Genomic DNA, 19,322 nt, shown 5'->3' with positions numbered 1-19,322 from the left:
CTTTCTTTACATGTAACTATTTCTGACTGCCGAACTGAGCAAAATCAAGTTAGGTTAGAACCACTACATACTACAGGTAAGCACTAACTATATTTGCATACATGTATTTTTCTCCTAAATGGTTTGGTATTAATGTTAACAAGCTAATGATAACAGCATTTACAAAGAGCCTGTACAGCATATATATTATTCAACAATGACATCAGCTTACAGGATTCTTCTTCCAAACACTAAATATTTTTGTATCCAGCCCACCAATGGCACAAATTTATACAAATTGCAGAATGATGAAAACTATTTGGAACAGGTAGAGGGGGATTCAACAAAACAGAAAAGGATACACTGCGAAAGCCAAGACAAGCAGACACCACACTATGCTGATATTCATTTCTTGTGAGGGCTTCATGATGCTGTAATAGGCTTCTGTCACCACATACACAACTGTAGCTGCAACAGTGAAATCCACCAACCACTGATATTCCGGAAAGTAATGCAATGCTGAAAAATATAAGTTTGTTATATAAGAATGTTAAAGATATGATTTAAGGTAGTTACTGATGTATATAGAATAGAGCAGCAATTAAAAGAGGTTTTCAATTGTGTATAAAGTGTATTAAAGCGAAGTTTAGGTAGACCCATATCAACCAAGTGAAATGCAACAACAATGAAAAAGTTACTCAACAACGTGAATGTCATTCTTTACTTCTGTCATCCAATACTTTGATTTGATTACTACTCTAATTTATAGGGCTACAAGGTTTTACTATTTTATCACCTCAGCTTTTATACATTTACATCTTAAATTCAAAAAGCATACTTAATTTAAATTTCACAACACAGAGAGTAAACCGCTTTCCAACTGAGTTTGGCTGCAATTCCATGTAAGAGGGTTTGTTTTGACCCTTTGTTAAAGATTAAAACCTCGCTGGTTTATTACAATATAAATAAACAGTCCTTTTTATTTTACAAACACCACCATCTAAGATACTGATGGGTTGCTCATCAAGATTTTATTAATACATTCTATAAAGCAACAATTATTGTGTAAACTTCACTGTAAAAATTCAGGGGATCATACTGTGTTGTGTAGAGGCTGGACGTTATGGACAGAGTTCCCATAGGTGTTGGAAACTGCAAAGAACCCTTTGAGACAACACAAATTGTCCCTCCCAAACACCTTCTCTACATTTATACAATTTGAAAGTGGAAAACCACTAATGAACGTTTGACTTCACTACAAGCTACCTGCAGTAGCAAAGAAATGAAATTGGGCAAACTTAGGTATTTCCAAGTCCTACACATATTTTGAAATAATAATCTGGTTAGATTTACAAACAATTTGTATGTATTACTTTTTAAGCACAGTCCAACTCGATCGTGTATCACTCAGGTTGACAATTAAATGCTATAATTTCAGGTAAGTAACACTAATTGAAACTTGTGAATGCTTTGTTTATTTACGTTAAAAACTTCATTTCTGTTACACAAATGCTGTCTCCTGCAATTTGAGCTGAGGCATCTCTTGCATAGGAATATGCATCCTTTCTTTCTGTAGTTATCCAGAGAGCACATAAATATAAAAACGTAAGTAGAAAGAAAGCACGTATCACATACATACTCATATGTGAACTTTCTGTAATAGAATGAATGATTATGATTTAATAATCAAAAATTACCATCTAAAAAAAATAGTACCTTCCAAAACACTTAGTGCTGCATATTTCTGTCACTTGCCATTTTTAAGCATTTTACCTGAATGCTTGAGACGTATGGTTGAAAGGGCTTAGGTTCCAATGCTACAGCACATTTCCTATTTCAGATGAGCAGAAAGTGTATGACTTGACATCTGCCAATTGTTATTTTCTTGTACAAAGCTAAAAACTCTATTTTGAATAGACTATGATGTGATTCTTTCAGTGTTGTCTTATATTGCTATGGATGCCTGATATCACAGTTGTACTTTATGCTGGATTTCACCTACTCATCCCCCTTCCACAACACTGCTATTAAATGTCTGTCACTCATGGAACATGAAAAGAGACTTAGCCCTACTACCTGCTTTTTCATGTATGACCAGTTTTGCTTCTATTCATTCATTGTCTACAAAAAAAAGATATTTCAGCATTAATTACAAATGAATACTTGACAGGAAGAATGAGGACATTTTGGAAATAATATATTATTGTTCGCATACTCTTACCAATAGTGTCCCTTTCTGTTACAGATTTTGTTTCCAGATGAAGATCAATATCTTTTGGAATGGTTAAGGGTTTGTTTTCAATATGACCATTATATTTTCTGTAAAATAAATAAATAAATAGACAGTACAAGCACACATATGACAAAATATATTTTTTCAATATATAATGACATTTCAAATTTTAGAAAAATGCAGAATGCTTTTTTTCCCCCAAATACAAATCTTTTTAGGTCTCCAGCTAAAAGCAGAACTTCAAGTTTAAATCTTGGAAAACAACCAGGTATATCAATGGCTCCCATCTGTAACTTGACAGACTCTGAGATACTACTGTGGTATGGATTTAAATGACTTCCAGATGCTTCAATCTGAGCATGTATTGGGTCAAGATCCAGGGGACAGTATTTATTTTGGCCCACTTATTTTCTCTATCCAGGGTTACAGGGTGTTCCCAAGGCCAAAAAAACCAAAAAACAAACTTGCATTAGTCTTTTTTGTCACAACACGCCGGTACACCACACGATCTCTAACCCAGATCCTTGAAAGGTCCAACCTACTAGACATCAAGTGATGGCAATTTAAGATATCTTTCTACTCTAAAATGGTCTGTATTTAGAACAAAAGGTGCTTTTCATCTGGAGCTCTCAGATTATATCAATATCATGACCTTGGCTTCCCTGAAGTTAAGTCACGCTAGCAGACTTCAAATTAAAAAACTAACTACACTCTTAAAAGAACATGAACAAAGCTAAAGAATTTGGTCTGGTAGCTGTGCATTACTAACTAACGTAAAACTTCCCTCTCCCACCATTAAAAAATATCATTAAAGAAGATCAGAAGATGTTTTATTAGATTAAAAAATCAAACCTGAAACTTAAAACCTCTAAAAGGCTAAAAGGAAACAAACTGCAACATTTTAGAATACCACCTCTGAAATGAGAATAGAGGAGAGGTGGATTTTCCATAAAAAACCAAATTATTTGGATGTAAGCATTAAAAAGAAACCAGATCAATCATGAACCTTGTTTTCAGGAGTGCTCTCAGCTCATACAAGAGAGAAAAATACAAGCAGAAAGCATGAATAAATTTTTTCAGGTAATATTAATGCTTAGTATAACCTGAAGCACAAGAATTTTAATGGACAGACTGTAGCTAGGAATCTAAACCATTACTCCAGAAATTCAGTTGTGCAAATATACACAAGAAGTCCCAAACACCCCCCAAGAACTAGACTACCTGCAAGCTCCTGCAAGTAATTCCCTGCCCTCAGCTGTGCTCCTAATCATTTTCCTACTGTCTGTATCCAGGAGTACTATCACCTTGAGTGAGATGTGCATTTTGACCACCAAAGCCATTTCAGATCAACCAAACTTAGTGTTCCTACGCTTCAATTATCCCAGGGGCCATGGGACAGATCACTGAATGCCTTAAGTTCAAAGTAACTCACAGTAGCTATGGATCTTTTCATTAACAATTTCATATAATACAAACTATTCTGAAACAGAAAACCTGCCTAACAGTCCTATATTCCTAAAGCCTACAGCATAATATACTGAAGTGTAATATGCACTGAATAAAATTAACTAAAATTTCACACTACAGCTGTTTCTAAGGCAAATTTTCGAGCAACTTCCTTGTATCTCCTTTAATCATTTATCTTTAAATTAGTTCAGACTGAGAGTGTATTTAAGGAGTAGGTATTACACTTTGCAAGACTATGGGCTTGACAGAGCAGATTCTTTATCTTGGAAAGTATTCTTTATCATGGGGAGTATCAAACAGATGCATCATTATTTCTCCCACACTACCGGTTTCACATCTCCTTGTTGAGGTGACTCAGAAGATATACATTCCATTTTATCCAATCTAAATCAGTAAATCCAAACCAACTCCACAGGAACAATCCCCACGTTACTGTGGTTCTCCCTGAACAAGAGTCACTTCTTTCAAGGACACAGAGGTAAGTTTATTCATTAAAAAATAATTTATTATTCATTCAGCTGTTAAACAAGCAAAGCAAAGAAAACGTCATTTAAGCCTCTACATTACCGATTTAGTTTCTCTGAAGTTTTATATTCCCCTATGATTAACATTCACCCTGGTAAAATCACCTACTACTACTACTGCAAATGACTGACAAGGCTGAGGAAAGGCAATAAGAGCAAAGTACAATCATTACTTGGCAGTGCAATTGTGTTTTTCAGTATAAGGCTCCTATGGGTGGACTTAAACTTATAATTACATAATTAAAGTTATTTCACATATGACTAAATATCACTGGCTAAATGCATAACTATAAATCACGATCTTATTCACAATTATTTTGTCTCATTCTTGTCACAGAAAACTGTTAAAATAAAAAGAGGTTCTTAATTTTAAGTAATGTTGCAAAAAAAACCCACTACTTTACAAGGAACAACTCGACCCAGAAAATGGCAGTGAGTGATGCTGCATCCAGCTGGGCCTTCAGTATTGGGCCCTATCCTGTTCAAGATCTTTACAGATTATCTGTACAAGGGGATGGAGGGCACTCTCAGTAGATTTCCAAACACTAAGTTGGATGGAAAGGTTGATCTCCTGAAGGGCAGGAAGGCTCTGCTGAGGGATCTGGACAGGCTGGATCGATGGATTGACACCAATGGCACGAGGTTCAACAAGAGCAAGGGCTGGGTCCTACGGCTGAGTCACCAACCCTGAGCAGTACTACAGGATGGGGCAGAGTCACTTGAAAACTGCCCAGCAGAAGAGGATCTTGTGCTGCTGGTAACAGTGGCTGAACATAAGCCAGCACAGTCCTAAGGGGCCAAGAAGACCAAGGATATCCTGGTTTGTGTCAGACATAGTGTGGGCAGCACAACCAGGGCAGTGGCTGTACCCTGTACTCAGCACTGGTGAGGCCACACCCAGAGTCCTGTGTTCAGTTCTGGGCCCCTCAAAACCAGAAGGACATTGAGGTGCTGGAGCGAATCTAGAGAAGGGCCATGCAGCTGGGGAAGGCTCTGGAGTACAAATTTGATGAAGAGAGGATGAAGGAGCTGGGGACACTCAGCCTGGATAAAAGGAGACTCACAGGGAACCTTCTTGTTCTCCACAACTGCCTGAGGGAAGGCAGTAGCCAAGTAGGGTATGGTCTCTTCTCAAGGTTAACAAGTGACAGGATAAGAGGATCTAGTTTCAAGCTGTGCCAGGGGAGATTCACAATGGACCCCATGAGGAATTCTGTCATGGAATTGGAATGGGCTGCCTTTCCTAGGCAGTGTGTGGTTGAGTCATCATCCCTGGAGGTCTTCAAGAAACGTGACTGGATGTGGCCCTTAGGGCCATGTTACAACTGACAAGTGATCAAAGGCTGGACTAGATGATCTTAGAGGTCTTTTCCAACCTAAATGAGGCAAATAAGATTGCTAACCATACTGCTTAAGAGCTAGGAAACAGGAGGAAAAATTACATTACAATTAACAGATTATGTAAGCAGTGCAGAGATTAATTCAAACCTTAAGACTTATAAGGGAGTTCATACTGGCATAGAATAAACAGAGGTAGAGCAAACTTCCTGTGCTGCCAAAAAGAAAACCAGAGCTGTTTGGTTCTAAGCAATGCCAATTTAGAAATATTTTCACCTCAAGATGTCTCAGGTATTGATGCAGCTGTACTTCTGGTATGGCTGTTCAGAATTTCATGAGTACCAGAAATCTATTTCCAGTTTAAGCTGATAGCCAGCTATTCCATCCCCTCGGTTGTCTTTCAAGAGATTTAACAAGCCCAGCTCTTTGAACTCCCTTGAGTAAGACAGACTTTGTTTCCTGCATGATCTTAGCAGCTCTGTTCACCCATTCACATACAAAATTAATTTTTCTTGAACACGAGTGATCGGAACTGTACACAGTAATCCAGAAAAAGTTCTACATTGGTGTCTTGTCCAAGAGGATCTCTCTTCACTAGAAGTATTTCACATAATACATCCTAGGAGCCCATTTACCTTTTTCACAGCTCTGTTAAAGAGTGGTGGCTCATAGAAATCCTATGCTGAACTAATACACTCAAATTTTTCTTCTCTTGCTTCAAGATGAAGAGCTCCAATCCTAAAATTTGTTTCCTCAGTTTTCATCTAAATGCATACATTCACTAAAAAAACTTTCCATCTAACTAGCATTTCACAGACCGTTTTGTGGACGGAAATTAACCAGTTCTGCACCATTTGGGAATGTCCAACTCTGTTAAACTAAAAGAACATGTTTTAGTAAAGAACTCTAACAGTTAATGCAAGCAATACAGTCACATGCAACTGGCAGTTTTTAATGGCTTTTAACTTTTTTTTTTACTCTCATGCTAAGACAAAAGTAGGCTGGCAAAGTTATTAGATGAGCCACATCGTGCTGAAAAAAACCCCAGAAGGTGGAGGAAGACAAGCTTAAAACAAGTATTTACCTATCTTTTTTACTCTTCCCTCTTTGCTTCCCTGCCAGAATCCGCAGTTCTTCTTCAGTGGGATGTTGATACCACCGTAAGCTAAAGAAAAAGAAAATCTCTAGTAAAGCAATACTATTATTAGCAATTTAAAGCATGGCTTTCAAAAAACCATACCACAACACAGATTTATGTACTTGCTAAGACACCTGTCATTTGTCACTCCTAAGCAAGGCAACTTTGTGTGGCAGCACCAACCCTGCCTGAACTGAACAACAGTTCGAGTTCAGTTCTCTTCAGTAAATAAGGCATTTATATGTAATTAGAAAGCTTTGCCACTTTGTCATTCATGTGAAAGCCCTTCAGTTCTCAAAACATCAACTTTTAAAGCAAACACAGTTATACAAGGTGGGAAAGTTCACTAGAATAATTATAACGCTACAGTTACTCACCAGAACCATATTCTAAACAACTTAAGAAAGTATATTACATCCCCTCCAAACCCAGAAATCTTCCAGAATCTGAAATAGATATTATCTAGTAATCATTACCAGTGCTTTTTCTTAAGCAAAGCAAATTGTAATATGAACATCCCTTTCCTTAAACACCTCCTCAGTGATATCTTCAACTTCCACTAGAAAAGGTGCTATTTAAAAAATCACTAATTTACACATAGTTGACCTACAAGTTTTTCCACTTTCACAAATCAGTGCACCATTCATTGCTCATTAACTTAAAAGGCACGGCAAGGAAATTCTGAAGAGCACAAACAGAGATGGTCAGGTGTCTAAGATGGTGTATTTTACTTAAATGTCTAAATATGGCAAAAACCTTAGTAGCTGAAACAAGGCCTTTTCCATATTCAAGGGAAGGTTACTGTCCAGATGCAGGAAGGATGTCACTATGATCTCCACTCTGAAATGCTGAGGCAAAGGAGACCAAGTATTAACAAGAACGGACTTGAGAAATTTGTGACAAAGTAGAAGGCCACTAATAGTCACCCATGGTGACAACAGATCAAAACAGAGATGATAAAGGAATCCACATGGAACCACCGTCTCACATAAAGAGAGCTTCACCAAGGAGGGCCATTCAAATCCATGTTGGTGAATTAGAGATGGTGTCCGATCCAATTTCAAAAAGTTAGCAAAGACAAATTTAGAGGGCATCAAAACGCAATCTCAAGCCATTTGATAACACTTGATTCCCAGCTCTGTTTTAGAAAGGCTTCCCTTCATCTTTGGAACTCTTCAAGAGAAAAGAACACTAGTACCCACCAACAGAACATCAAATTATTGCACACTACAAATTTCCATTGAAGGAATTCACTGCCAGTTCCAAAACTGAAAATGGCAAATATTACAAATTTTGCACAAACATAGTTTTGTACAGGAAAAAAGGAACTGAATTTTATATAAGTATTAGTAAAAGTTAAAGTTACTTCATTAATTTATTTTTATTATATGTGGTCCAGTTGAGGAATCTGTAATTTGCAAACTTTGCTGCAAAAGAAACTTCAAGATTGAGACATATATAAACCAGAGAAATAAGCTTTTCATCCAAGAAGTCAAACTGCTCTGGAGATGTTAATGTTGATCTTCACATGACCCAAAGCAACTGTGAAAAAGCAGAGATATATTCTCCTGTTTTGTCATTTACCACATCACCCTGATCTGTAATTAGGACACTAATGATGAAAGCCACCCATGTGGTAAAGAAATGTTACCAAATCTTTCCTCCGCAGACAGAGAAATAGTACCTAATGCAGCAGAACAAACAAAATTCTTGTTCTGTGTAGCAGGCTAACACAAATCAACCCACAAATTAGACCACAATTTGCTCCTAATTGCACTACAAAACAATGTTGCAAGTGATACCTAATTACAACTAATAGGGTAAGGAGTTTTGGTATTTTTCAGTTGATAAACCCTACACACCTTGCATTTAAAATCTCAAAACCAAGAGATTTGAACAAACATCTTCACAAAAATACTCTGATAAAAAGTAGTTTATGTATGTTTTAGCTTACATATGGCTTAAAACTGAAATTGCACAACTACCTTGTGGCTTTGACATATCTAAATCAGTCTGAATAGCAACAGACACACAGACATGCCCTAGTTAATTTGAATAAAGGTCATTAATGAATTCACAACAAAACATCCATTTTCTCATGTCTTCCTGACATGGCCTGAAAATACAGTAACTGAAATAGCTCAGCAACTTCAAAGCAATGTTTTGGTAGAGAACGTTTCATTAGTTAAAATAATACAAGGTTTACGCAGGAATTTAGGCTGCCAAATATTTCAATAAATCTATTTAGCTGCATCCAAACTCTGACAATAATACTGATTGAAAAAGTTTGTATTTCTCAACAAATTTATGTAAATTTCTTTTCATGAGTCAATGATAGCTATTTATTTCATTCACAAGTAGTTACCTTAAGTCTGTCTATCCTAACAATTCTTTTAGATTTTGAAAAGTCTTTGTTTCCTTCTAATGGACTTTCCATAGACACATATAGGCATTTTTAAACGAAGGGGTCACTTTATGTTTCTGTCTTGTCTGATAACATGTTTACCCTCCCTCCCATTTAGCAAGGGCTATCTACAGATATTTCAGATCTGTCTTGTCTGCCAATCCTTTGGAAGCAAGACATTCAAATATCTGAACTAAAAGACATTCAAATAAAGTCACTTAAAAACCACTGTTGAATATCAAAGACTAGTTGAATTTTACTAAAGGCAAGGAGGAGCAGGTGGTAATTTTTCCTTAGACAGCTTTAGGAGTGTACCTGTACCTGCACACTTGCATGTATAAAACCCTCTACCACCTCACCCACACAGGTCTGTCAAATACCGCTGGCAAAAAGACAGCACTACGGAGACATGGGTTAAAGATAAAAGGCAGTTTATGAGGTGAACTAAGAAAATAACTGCTTTTCTTGCTGCCATTAAAATTCAAATTCTTGTTGCAGTGAATCTTCTGACTTATTTTTATTTCCAGAACACAGGATTATTTCTGACTCTATACAATTCCTGTATGTAGGGAATTATTCAGAATGCCTGAAATTACAATGCACTAAAATAATTACCAGAGAAATAAAAGAAAACTGAAAAGCAACAATGAGTTCTCCCAGGCTACTAACATGGAAGGCAACAATAAGGCAGACTCCCACTGACTTCAGTAAGAGTGGGATTACCTAAGCACAAGTGCTGAAATCCTACTTTAAGGTATTTATCAATTTGCAGATGTGCAAAGATAAACAGAGAAATGGATTTGAAAAATATTTGAACAGCAAAGTTCTCCCTATTACTGGTACATGGCACACCTTAAAGCAAGGACACAGTGAGTGAAAACTTGACAAGAATGAAGCACATGGGCATAATATTGACAAATTATTTTACAAGAGCAATTAGATATTTAAATTTTCAAATAAAAGTTTAAATCCATCTTAGACATCAAAGGTACAATACGTAATTTGGATAATTGCTGATAAAAGGCTCTCATGGTGACACACCTTAAAAATAAATGGTAGGCAGTTTCATATTCATTAGCGTCATGTTCTTTTTGGAGCACAAGAATGATGATCAACACCCTGCCAATATGGTTAGCAGTGAAACTTTATACAACAATTAAGAGCATGATTCCTGTTTCATGTATCCACCTGACCATTACTGGTTTTTGTTATACCTAACACACATCTAAACAACATTTACTGTCACTTCTCATTAGTAACTTGATGGGTGACGAAATCTGGAATATTACAAAGGAAAAAGTTGATAACTATGAGATGCAGAGGGAAAAAGTCATTGGAAAAACTTCTTAATACTCCTGTGGAGTACCTTATTATTCAAGGATACTCCATCAGAAAGCAGGCAGTAAGGATTTTATAGACTCAAAATTTTAGGATTTTATAGACTCAAAATTTTAACAGTTACAAAGGACATCACACTACCTGCTAATCATACAAAGTGTTCTTCTTACCAAATGAAAAAATACAGTACCTATGATTTAATATTTAATGTACTGATTTATATTCAAAACAGCTGTTGTTTTCCATTGTTATTATGGATACAGTCACACAGGGAATGCTCCCCTTGCAACTCATTATGTCTGTTTGATCTATTGTTACAAGGAAGTAGTGTACTGAATTTTATACTAATCCTGTCCTTTGACGTATTAAAAAGGAATAGAATTTTTAATAGATACCTAAGCACTCTTCATATACAAGCCTAATCAGAAGGTAGATTATCAACAACGCAGAGGCAGCACAGAGGAAAAGAAAATCCTTTTATTCTTCAGTATCTTGTATTCAATTTAGCTTTTTAATATTAAAGGATGCAGCCTGTACCTTTAATATAAGAGCTGAACAACAATTAACTTTATGAGTGATACAATTAACAGCAACAAACATGGTCTTTTACACCAACACTGTCTTTTTTGCCTTGAGCCCACAAATCAGGCATAACAATGTTATGGTAATAAATTTAATAAAAGTCATTTACTTTAAAAAAACCAATCAGTATGTTTTACTGTTACTACTCTGACGCATAATTGTATTACAATGTTCACACTTATCTTACCTGCCACTACAGAGAAGCCAACGAGCAAGAGAATAGTGAGGTATGATCTTCTGTATGACACTAGCCATTACCATGGTAACCACCAACTGTACACCTATCACACCCTGTAGAGAAGTAAGTTAATAACAAGTCAGTATGTGTTTTAGAAAAACGGTGAAGTATCTCTAAAAAAACCCAGTTAAATTACACTGTATAACAGGCATGATACACTGGGGAGGAATGGGGGCAGGGTTGGGGCAGAATACTGTAGCAGTTAAACAAAATCTCAGAAACTTGCTATAATCACTTACAAACTTCATCAAAGGGAAAAGCCATTCCCAGCTCACCACAGCTAATCTCCCAGAAGAGGTCCAAGATCCTCCCCCTCATAATGCTGGCCTCATTATCTATGTAGAGATACATCTTCTTTGTTTACCTACACGTGTGGGTTTCTATTTTCTTTGATTAGTTGTTTTCAAGGACTCCTTACCACATCATCCTCACCCTTAGCTTACCAGCTCAGTCCACCACCTTTTCCTCTTGATTTGAGGGTTATCACCTCTTTCATCTCTAAGTCCTAGTCTAAATACCAGTTTGGCCAGACTACTGGCAAAAATGCTCTTGTTCCACTTGGTCAGATGCATACTGTTCTGTCTTAGCAGTCCTTGCATTTCACACAAGCCAAGTCCCTACTATCAACGCCTGCTATGCAATGAGCTGTTAACCTGCAACTCTTCATCAACCTCACCCCTACCTACCAGCAGTATAATGTTTCATCCTAAATAGTGCACTGATGAAAGTTCTACTCTTTTCTTCCTTCAATGCTTTCTCTTTAAGCAAAATAGAAATTGTGTCAATACTGCTTTTATTAAAAAACATAAGCAGATTAAATGTTTTGGATATACATTATCATCTGCAATTTAAGATGATTGAGGGAGATTGAGACAGCACAAATTATAACTGAAGTATTTTAAACACTTTCAATATGTTACCACATGTGTCATGAAAAAGTGCCATGTATCAATTAGAAGTAGGTGCTACCTTTTTTATACTTTGAAGTAACACCTTTTAAAGGGGGTCAGATACCACCAAGTTTCTTTGGTGCTCAAGTCTCTCCACCTTGTCCCTCCTTGGAATTTCTACTGCTCCTACACCTTGGTGCCATCAACTACTTGAGGTACCTCAAAAAGTAAAACTCAATTTTGTTTATGTTCTATTTCACTGGTATCAGGATCAAGAGCTGTACATATTTGAACACTCAACCTTTATTAAAGATTATGCATAGTTCTGCATGTAGATAACTCATACCAATTAGTCCCCTAGCTAAGGGAAGTGTACTTTTACAAAAGAAAGTGTTAGCAGCTGCATGAATAACATGTATGCCCATACTTACATCACTAAATTGCTAAGGAAGTATATACCCTTTGGGTACAAAATAAACCATTTTAAAATCAAATGTTTATTCTGACCATCTCACACTAAGCCCTAACCACTTCCATCCAATATAAGAGAGAAATCACTGTCCCCTCATCTAACCTCTCTACTAAGCCATTATTCTCAGAATTCACTCTCTCAGGGTGAACTTACATTAATATTTCTCTAGAATAATGTTTTTATTAGAAGCACATCCTGATCACATGCCAGTATGTCTCTTCATTTACTCCTAGAGCTATGTTTAAGGGAAAGAAATTGCCATAAGACAAGAAGAGGGAAAAAGATGCAAATCGAGGCAATTATTTTTATACAGGGTAGCGGGTCCACTAGCTAAACTAAAACACTTACAATTCAAGAGATTACCTAAAGGTTCACCAACAGAAATTCATTTCCCTACTCAACCAATGGCTGCACATTGTAACCCTTTACAAACAATTTCTCTTAGCCACTGAATGTCTTACTGCACCTTATCTACCCCTTTCCAGTAGAAATTTATAGTGTTCATTCCCACAAAGTTACTGCTGTATTTGATAAAAACAGAAATACCTACAAACCTTTCAGTGTACAAATGAAAATAACCTAGCAAGTTTTAAGCAACTTGAAAAAATAAACAATCAAACCTAAACCCCTAATGATATCTCTAAACTTAATTTTAACTTTGTGAAGGAAATATCCTAACATCCTTCTGGTATTTTTCCACACTTTAGGCGATTAAAAAATTATGTCTATATATGCCTTATATGGGCATTTTTCTTGATTCCTGAAGGTTTCAATCACAAGCAATATGCCAACAGAGAAAAGCTATCTCAAGAAATTTTAAAAAAATCCACTGCAATAATCTTCTTGCAACCTGCCAAGAACACTAGTCACAGGAACACAGTAGATGATACAGTGAGTCAAAAACATGCTGTGTGGACAGCACGACTTTTTGCAATTCTACCTTTTTACCTAGATGTGTTTACACTCTGCTTGTATGTTTACTAATGCACTCCAGAAAAATCTACAACTTCCCAAACCACCCCATATTACAACACTAGAAGACATTTTCCCTCCATCCACAAATAAAGGGTTCAATTCAGGCTCTGCCTAGATCCAGTCTCCCCCTGGCTTCTGAATCTTCACTTTACACTAATATCAATTTAAATTCAAAACCACTCATTTCAGAAACATAAATGAGGATTAGGGGTTGGTTTCCACCAACATCTTACGTCCTCCACTTGCACACTCTAAATTAGAGGACACAGGGTTTAGATTTAAATCAGAAATCTACAACTTTAAAAATCCAAAGTATGAGAACTAGAGGGGTTTGAGGGTGGAGATTCTCAATGGCAAACCTGACACCACAGGGAGTTTTGAGGACCTCCAGTAAACAAATCCTGGAACCCACCACCTGATCTGTGTTGAAGTAATTAGCACAAAATCAGTCATCAGGTTGACTCAAAACTAAGAGAAGCCTACTCACCTGTTAAGAGATTAACTGCTGCACAGATTATTAAATAAAGTGTCTGCAGTTATAGAACAGTCCGTGGAACTGAAACCACTTTATAAGGTCTTCAAAACTGATTTGATATACATCCATGTCCCTATCATGCTTCAGCTTTGCAGGTTAAAACCTGAAATCCACATTCAAGACACTAGAGAGAGAGGTCTGTATTCTGCTGATCAAAGACATTTCTGTCCATCTCTCTAATGCTGGGAAGAGAGATGACCAAAGCTGACTATGTAAGTCAGGTTTTCTGCAAAACGAGGGCTGGCAAGCAACCTCCTGGCCAAAAACGAGACTGAAATGGTACAGCCACGCACCAACAACATGGTCTGATAAACTACAGTCTGGCCGTGTTTCTGCCACAGAGGAAGACCTTTGATGAGAGGTGTGTCAGAAGTCTTGAGCACTGTATTCACTTCCTGATCCCCCAGCAACCATAGCGTTCCTACCTTTGTTTGAGTAACATAGCACACTTTACATAAGAGCTTTAAGTAAAACATGGCAGAGAACACACTAAGTGGTCCACAAGAATAGTTTTAGTAGTTATGTTAAAATGAAGATTGACAGATTTCCTTAAACTGGTAGAAAAAAGAATGGCAGTCCAAAAAGGCAAAAGCATAAGGTTGAATAAAGTATAACCTGGACTTTGGTTTTCACAGTCTTTTACACTACATACCTGGAGACAGAGTTGGTGATTAGTAGAAGGACAAAAACTAAGAATAAGCAATTAAGATAAAGTTACAATACTCTTATCTACACAATGAGTGTACTTATAAAAGCTATCTCAGAATAACAAAATAAACCCCAACAATTTTTAAAAATACTTCTACCTAAAGAACATTTTCCTTTCATCATTACATGATTCATAGAACATGAGGTACAAAGATAGACAAGGTTGATTGTGTTATGCAAAGACACCACTCCAGTCTCCTTATTTTGACCTTGCCCAAGGTTATTCCTCCTTACCTGTACTAAAATGGCAGGGTTTTCCATCTTTTCTTCCCTTTACCAGCTAATTACAAATAATTCAAATATCCAGCTTTACATAGGACTTTGAAATTACTTGTTCTCGACAGTATCTATCTCCTCCATTACAAGATGATGGCCTTAAGCTGAAGCCAACTGCTGTATGCACCAGGAATGCAGTAGGGATACAACTGTGTGACTGAAAAACATCTGGTAGAACCTCACTCACACTTTCACCTTCAGAAATTTAATGCCCACTGCTTACTTTCTGAAGTGGCAAGTATGGTAAAAACTAGATTTTAACACAACTCCACTTGAGTATTCCACAGATGTTAACACAGGGCATAACAATATCTTCAATGGTAGCACACAAACAGTATTCTAAAATTGCTGTGATTTTTCAAGTAACAAATTGAAAAGGTGTAACAGTAGTGGCCACCAAGATTCATAAGAGAATATAACAAATCCCCCTATCTCCTGCAATTTTAAATGTGCAGTGGTATTTGTGAAGTCTGGAAGATAAATCAATACAACGAATCAATACAACTTTGAAATGCCATTTAACAGCTGACACATTATTGCTTTTGCTGTAAATGAGACTTTTCCCCACATAATTTTTTGTCACATGCAAATTTTTCTCTGAATGTTTATGTCCATGCTAAAGCTCCAGCTTGCAAAAGCAAGATAGTGTTCTCCTGAAACATAAATGCAATTCAAAAATTGTTTCCTATACAGTAGAAAATGTTACATAGGATGGCCAAAGAAAAGTGAGCTTGCTGTGCAACATCTTAAAGTGAATGGTTCCTGTGAAAAGGACTACTTTCACAGAATACTTATAGTCAGCAATCTGAGCAAATCCTGTGAAAAGGACTTTCACAGAATACCTATGGTCAGCAATTTGATTTGTAAATATCAGACATGCATACAGCTAACTTTGGAAAAAAAAAAATCTATGCCAAGAGAACTCTTTAACAAATTCAGATTTTTACTTTTTTTCTAGTCTCATGACCAAGGCTTCCCTGAATTAGAATTTTCACGCACCTATCGTTGCTTACAACAAAAGGTGCATAAAGGCCACAAAGAATATGCAGGGTGTTCAACACTACCACCCAACTGCTCACCCTCCCTCACAGTGTCACTCACACCCAAAGGTCACTTCTCTCTTGACCAGTGTCTCTCCACAGAGTCAGAGAAAAGCCATCAACTGCTGCATGGAAGGACTCAGATGTGCATGACTCCCTTTAAAACAAGGTGACTTGTTTGAAACCAAAATGATGCTTTAGTCAGTGAACAGTATTTCACCTGACAGTCTTGCTTAATTTGTCACTGAGGCTCTCTAAGCACAAAGATTACAGAACTAGTGGTCATTAGGCAAGTCAAATTATTGCTATAGAAATCTCACAGATGGAAAAAGAGCATTTATAAAAATGCAAATTTATCATCATTACAAAAAGGCAGTACAGAATACCTGCCGCAGTGAACACAAATATATATGGATTAGATTACTGAATTATAAGTAAAACTAGTTTAGAGAAATTATGTACTACACAGGGAAAAGAAGGTTATATTCCATTATCGCTTTTCCAAGATTTTCAAAATCTAGTTTGTTCAATATTTCCACAAATAAGACAGGTAAGAATGACACAAGTTCCTACTCTTTTTAGAAAACTTGCTTTCTAAAGAACAGGCTCTGCCATTACAGAAATCATTACAAGTATAAAAAGTGAAAAGCATTTAACACCTCTGCTCAACAGTCAAAAATACCATGGTCTTACAAAGTATTAAGACACTTGTGCAGAGCTCAAAGTCACTGCAACTGCACAGGTGAGTCCTGACAGTCCAAGCTTGGCAGGCATTGACATTTATAACTCGATCTCTAAGCCTCTTGGTACAAAAGAAACTGATGTTTCATTCTCCTGTTGCTTTGAAACTGGAAAATACAGCTTCCAAACAGCATAGACCTTTTGCCTTTGCTTACATCATGGAATCACACACAAAGATTATTTGCCCACACTACCAGCACCCAGCAAAGAACACTGAACCTGATCTTTCAACCCATTAGGCAATACAAGCAGGCACTCAATTAACTTAAATAAGGACCTACACTAAAAGCAAAAACTTTTTTTGCTTGCCATTTTACAAATGTAGGTTCCAGCTTTACAGCACTCATGGACTCCTAAAAATGAGAGGAGCATTTCAAGGCCTTTTGAATAGATATGTTAACCCCTGTGAAAAAGGAAAAAAAAAACAAAACCAAAAACACTTCATGAGAAAAAAAAATCCTTCCATAAGCCAGAATTTACACAATAAAAAGTACTTTAGTGGAATAACATGATTAAACTTTTAAGTATGAGTTAAAAGGCAGATTTTATTAAAAATATACTTGTAAAGTGCATTTCTTAAGACCTAGATCAATTAACAAACACTGGTGCCATAGTTAAAGTGACATATTGACACTTGCATTCATAGGGAAGAGAAATATAAAATATTAATGATACACACAAAATACATTTTTTTAATCTGCAGACCCTGTTCCTTGTATCTCAAATACAAGTACGTTAAAAGCTGAGCCAATCAACTCCAGTGTTTTACGTGATAACTAAGACCTAAATACAAAATTCAGCATATCTCTACAGAGATATATCTTTATATAATTTAATATTTATTAAATACTCAGCCTGCTCTATTGAAACAACATATATCCAACAAGGTTACATCATCAGCAGGTATTAAGCCAATCTTTGTTCTTCTCCTACTATGTTACAAGGTCATTTATTCTGCACTTCATTTAGCCCAATAAATTGTAGCTGTGCTGAAATACTTGCTGTGAAAAGCAATTTGAGGTGGGACTTTTTTAATGAGATCTCTTCCAGCCCCAAATGTTTCGTGATTCTACAACATTCACATGCTGCCACAGCACCACCAGAGCACCTAGCATGAACTCGTGGCAAGGAGCAACAAAAGTGTCTGGCAAAGGTTTCTGGACGCATCCATGATCACATACACGCACCACTTACAGGGGATTTAAGAAGATCCAACAAAACAGTTCTACTCATAGAATCAATGTTGGAAAAGAACATAAGATTTACCAAGTCCAAATGTCAACCCAGCACTGCCACTGTAATCCCTGAATCACTGAAACAATTCACCGAGCACTGAAGTGTTTCTAAAACACTTCCAGGGACTGTGATTCCACTACCTCGCTGGGCAACTTATTCCGATGCCTGACCACCCGAAGAGTGAATTTTCTTTCTTCCAGTCTCTATCAATGACGTGGATCCATGTCTTACCTTGAGACCATTTCACTGCAGGCACGGTAGAACAGACCAGCCCCCACCCCACCACAACCTGCTGCCAGGCAGTTACAGAGAGGGAGAAGGATTCTATGCATTTATAAAGAGGCAGCCTAAGCCCGTCACACAGCACTGAGTGCAGTGGCTCGCTCTGCTTCCCAGTGGAAATGCAGCAGAGGGAAACAATCACTGGGCAGTGAAGCCGTGTCTGTGTAAGACCACGGAAGGCAGCAGACGCCGCGGTGCTCCATTCACGAGAGCCGATTACAGAGCTCGACGGTGTCACTCCGCTACCTCCCTGCCCCAGACGCGCCCAAACCCGCGAGCTGTCCCCACAGGCAGCGACCGCGGCCTGCAGCAGCTCAGCCCCGAGCCAGGGAAGGCAAGCGGACCCGGCCTCCCCGCTGCTCGCCACCCCGCTCACCATGGTGCCCACGCCGGCCCCGCCAGCCGCCGCTGCCGCCCCGCTCGGCCCCACTCCCGGCACATAAATCCGCCCGCCCGCCGCTCCCGACCAGAGCACGCCGAGGTCACGCCGGGATCCCGCCACCAGCAAGGCCCCCCTGGGCTGCCCAACCAGCTGCCTGCGCGGGCGGGGCCCCGGAGCGCTGAGACCGCGCCGCGACGGACCGCCCCGGCCTCGGCGCTGCACGCCCGCGGGATGGCGGCAAGCGCAGAAGGTAGAGGCGCCTAACGCGGCGCGCGGCCCGCGGGCCCCTTGGCGGCAGCCCTGTCAGGCGCCGCGGCGCCAGCCTGTCCCGCCCAGGGCACCTCCGCGACCCCAACCACGTGACGCGGGAGGTCGCCCCGAGCGCGGAATTTCCCCACCACCCCCGAGCCCCGCGTGAGGCGCGGCACCGCCGGAGCACCGGGAGAGGAGCGCGCCGAGCGGGTAGCCGGGAGTGGGCCCGGCCCGGCCGCGGGACGAACGGAGCGCGGCGGGGGAGGGGGTGGCGGAGAGCGCGGGGTGCGCA

At 38.5% G+C, this 19,322-nt stretch overlaps 1 protein-coding gene across 1 annotated transcript in view; it reads right to left on the bottom strand.

Moving 5' to 3' along the window:
• Positions 1 to 18,913, bottom strand: part of TMEM161B (transmembrane protein 161B) — a 40,558-nt gene extending 21,645 nt beyond the window's left edge. The window contains exons 1-5 of the mRNA XM_063421851.1: positions 18,773 to 18,913; positions 11,191 to 11,294; positions 6,626 to 6,706; positions 2,201 to 2,298; positions 342 to 498 (exon numbers count right to left, since the gene is read on the bottom strand). Of these exons, the coding sequence (XP_063277921.1) occupies positions 342 to 498; positions 2,201 to 2,298; positions 6,626 to 6,706; positions 11,191 to 11,294; positions 18,773 to 18,775 (443 nt within the window). The 5' untranslated portion in view covers positions 18,776 to 18,913. The remainder of the gene's footprint in view (positions 1 to 341; positions 499 to 2,200; positions 2,299 to 6,625; positions 6,707 to 11,190; positions 11,295 to 18,772) is intronic.
• Positions 18,914 to 19,322: the final 409 nt, after the last annotated feature.

The sequence above is a fragment of the Prinia subflava genome, chromosome Z (genome assembly GCF_021018805.1).
Source record: "Prinia subflava isolate CZ2003 ecotype Zambia chromosome Z, Cam_Psub_1.2, whole genome shotgun sequence".
Taxonomy (NCBI): Eukaryota; Metazoa; Chordata; class Aves; order Passeriformes; family Cisticolidae; genus Prinia; species Prinia subflava.
This window is presented reverse-complemented; position numbering and strand designations above follow the sequence as displayed.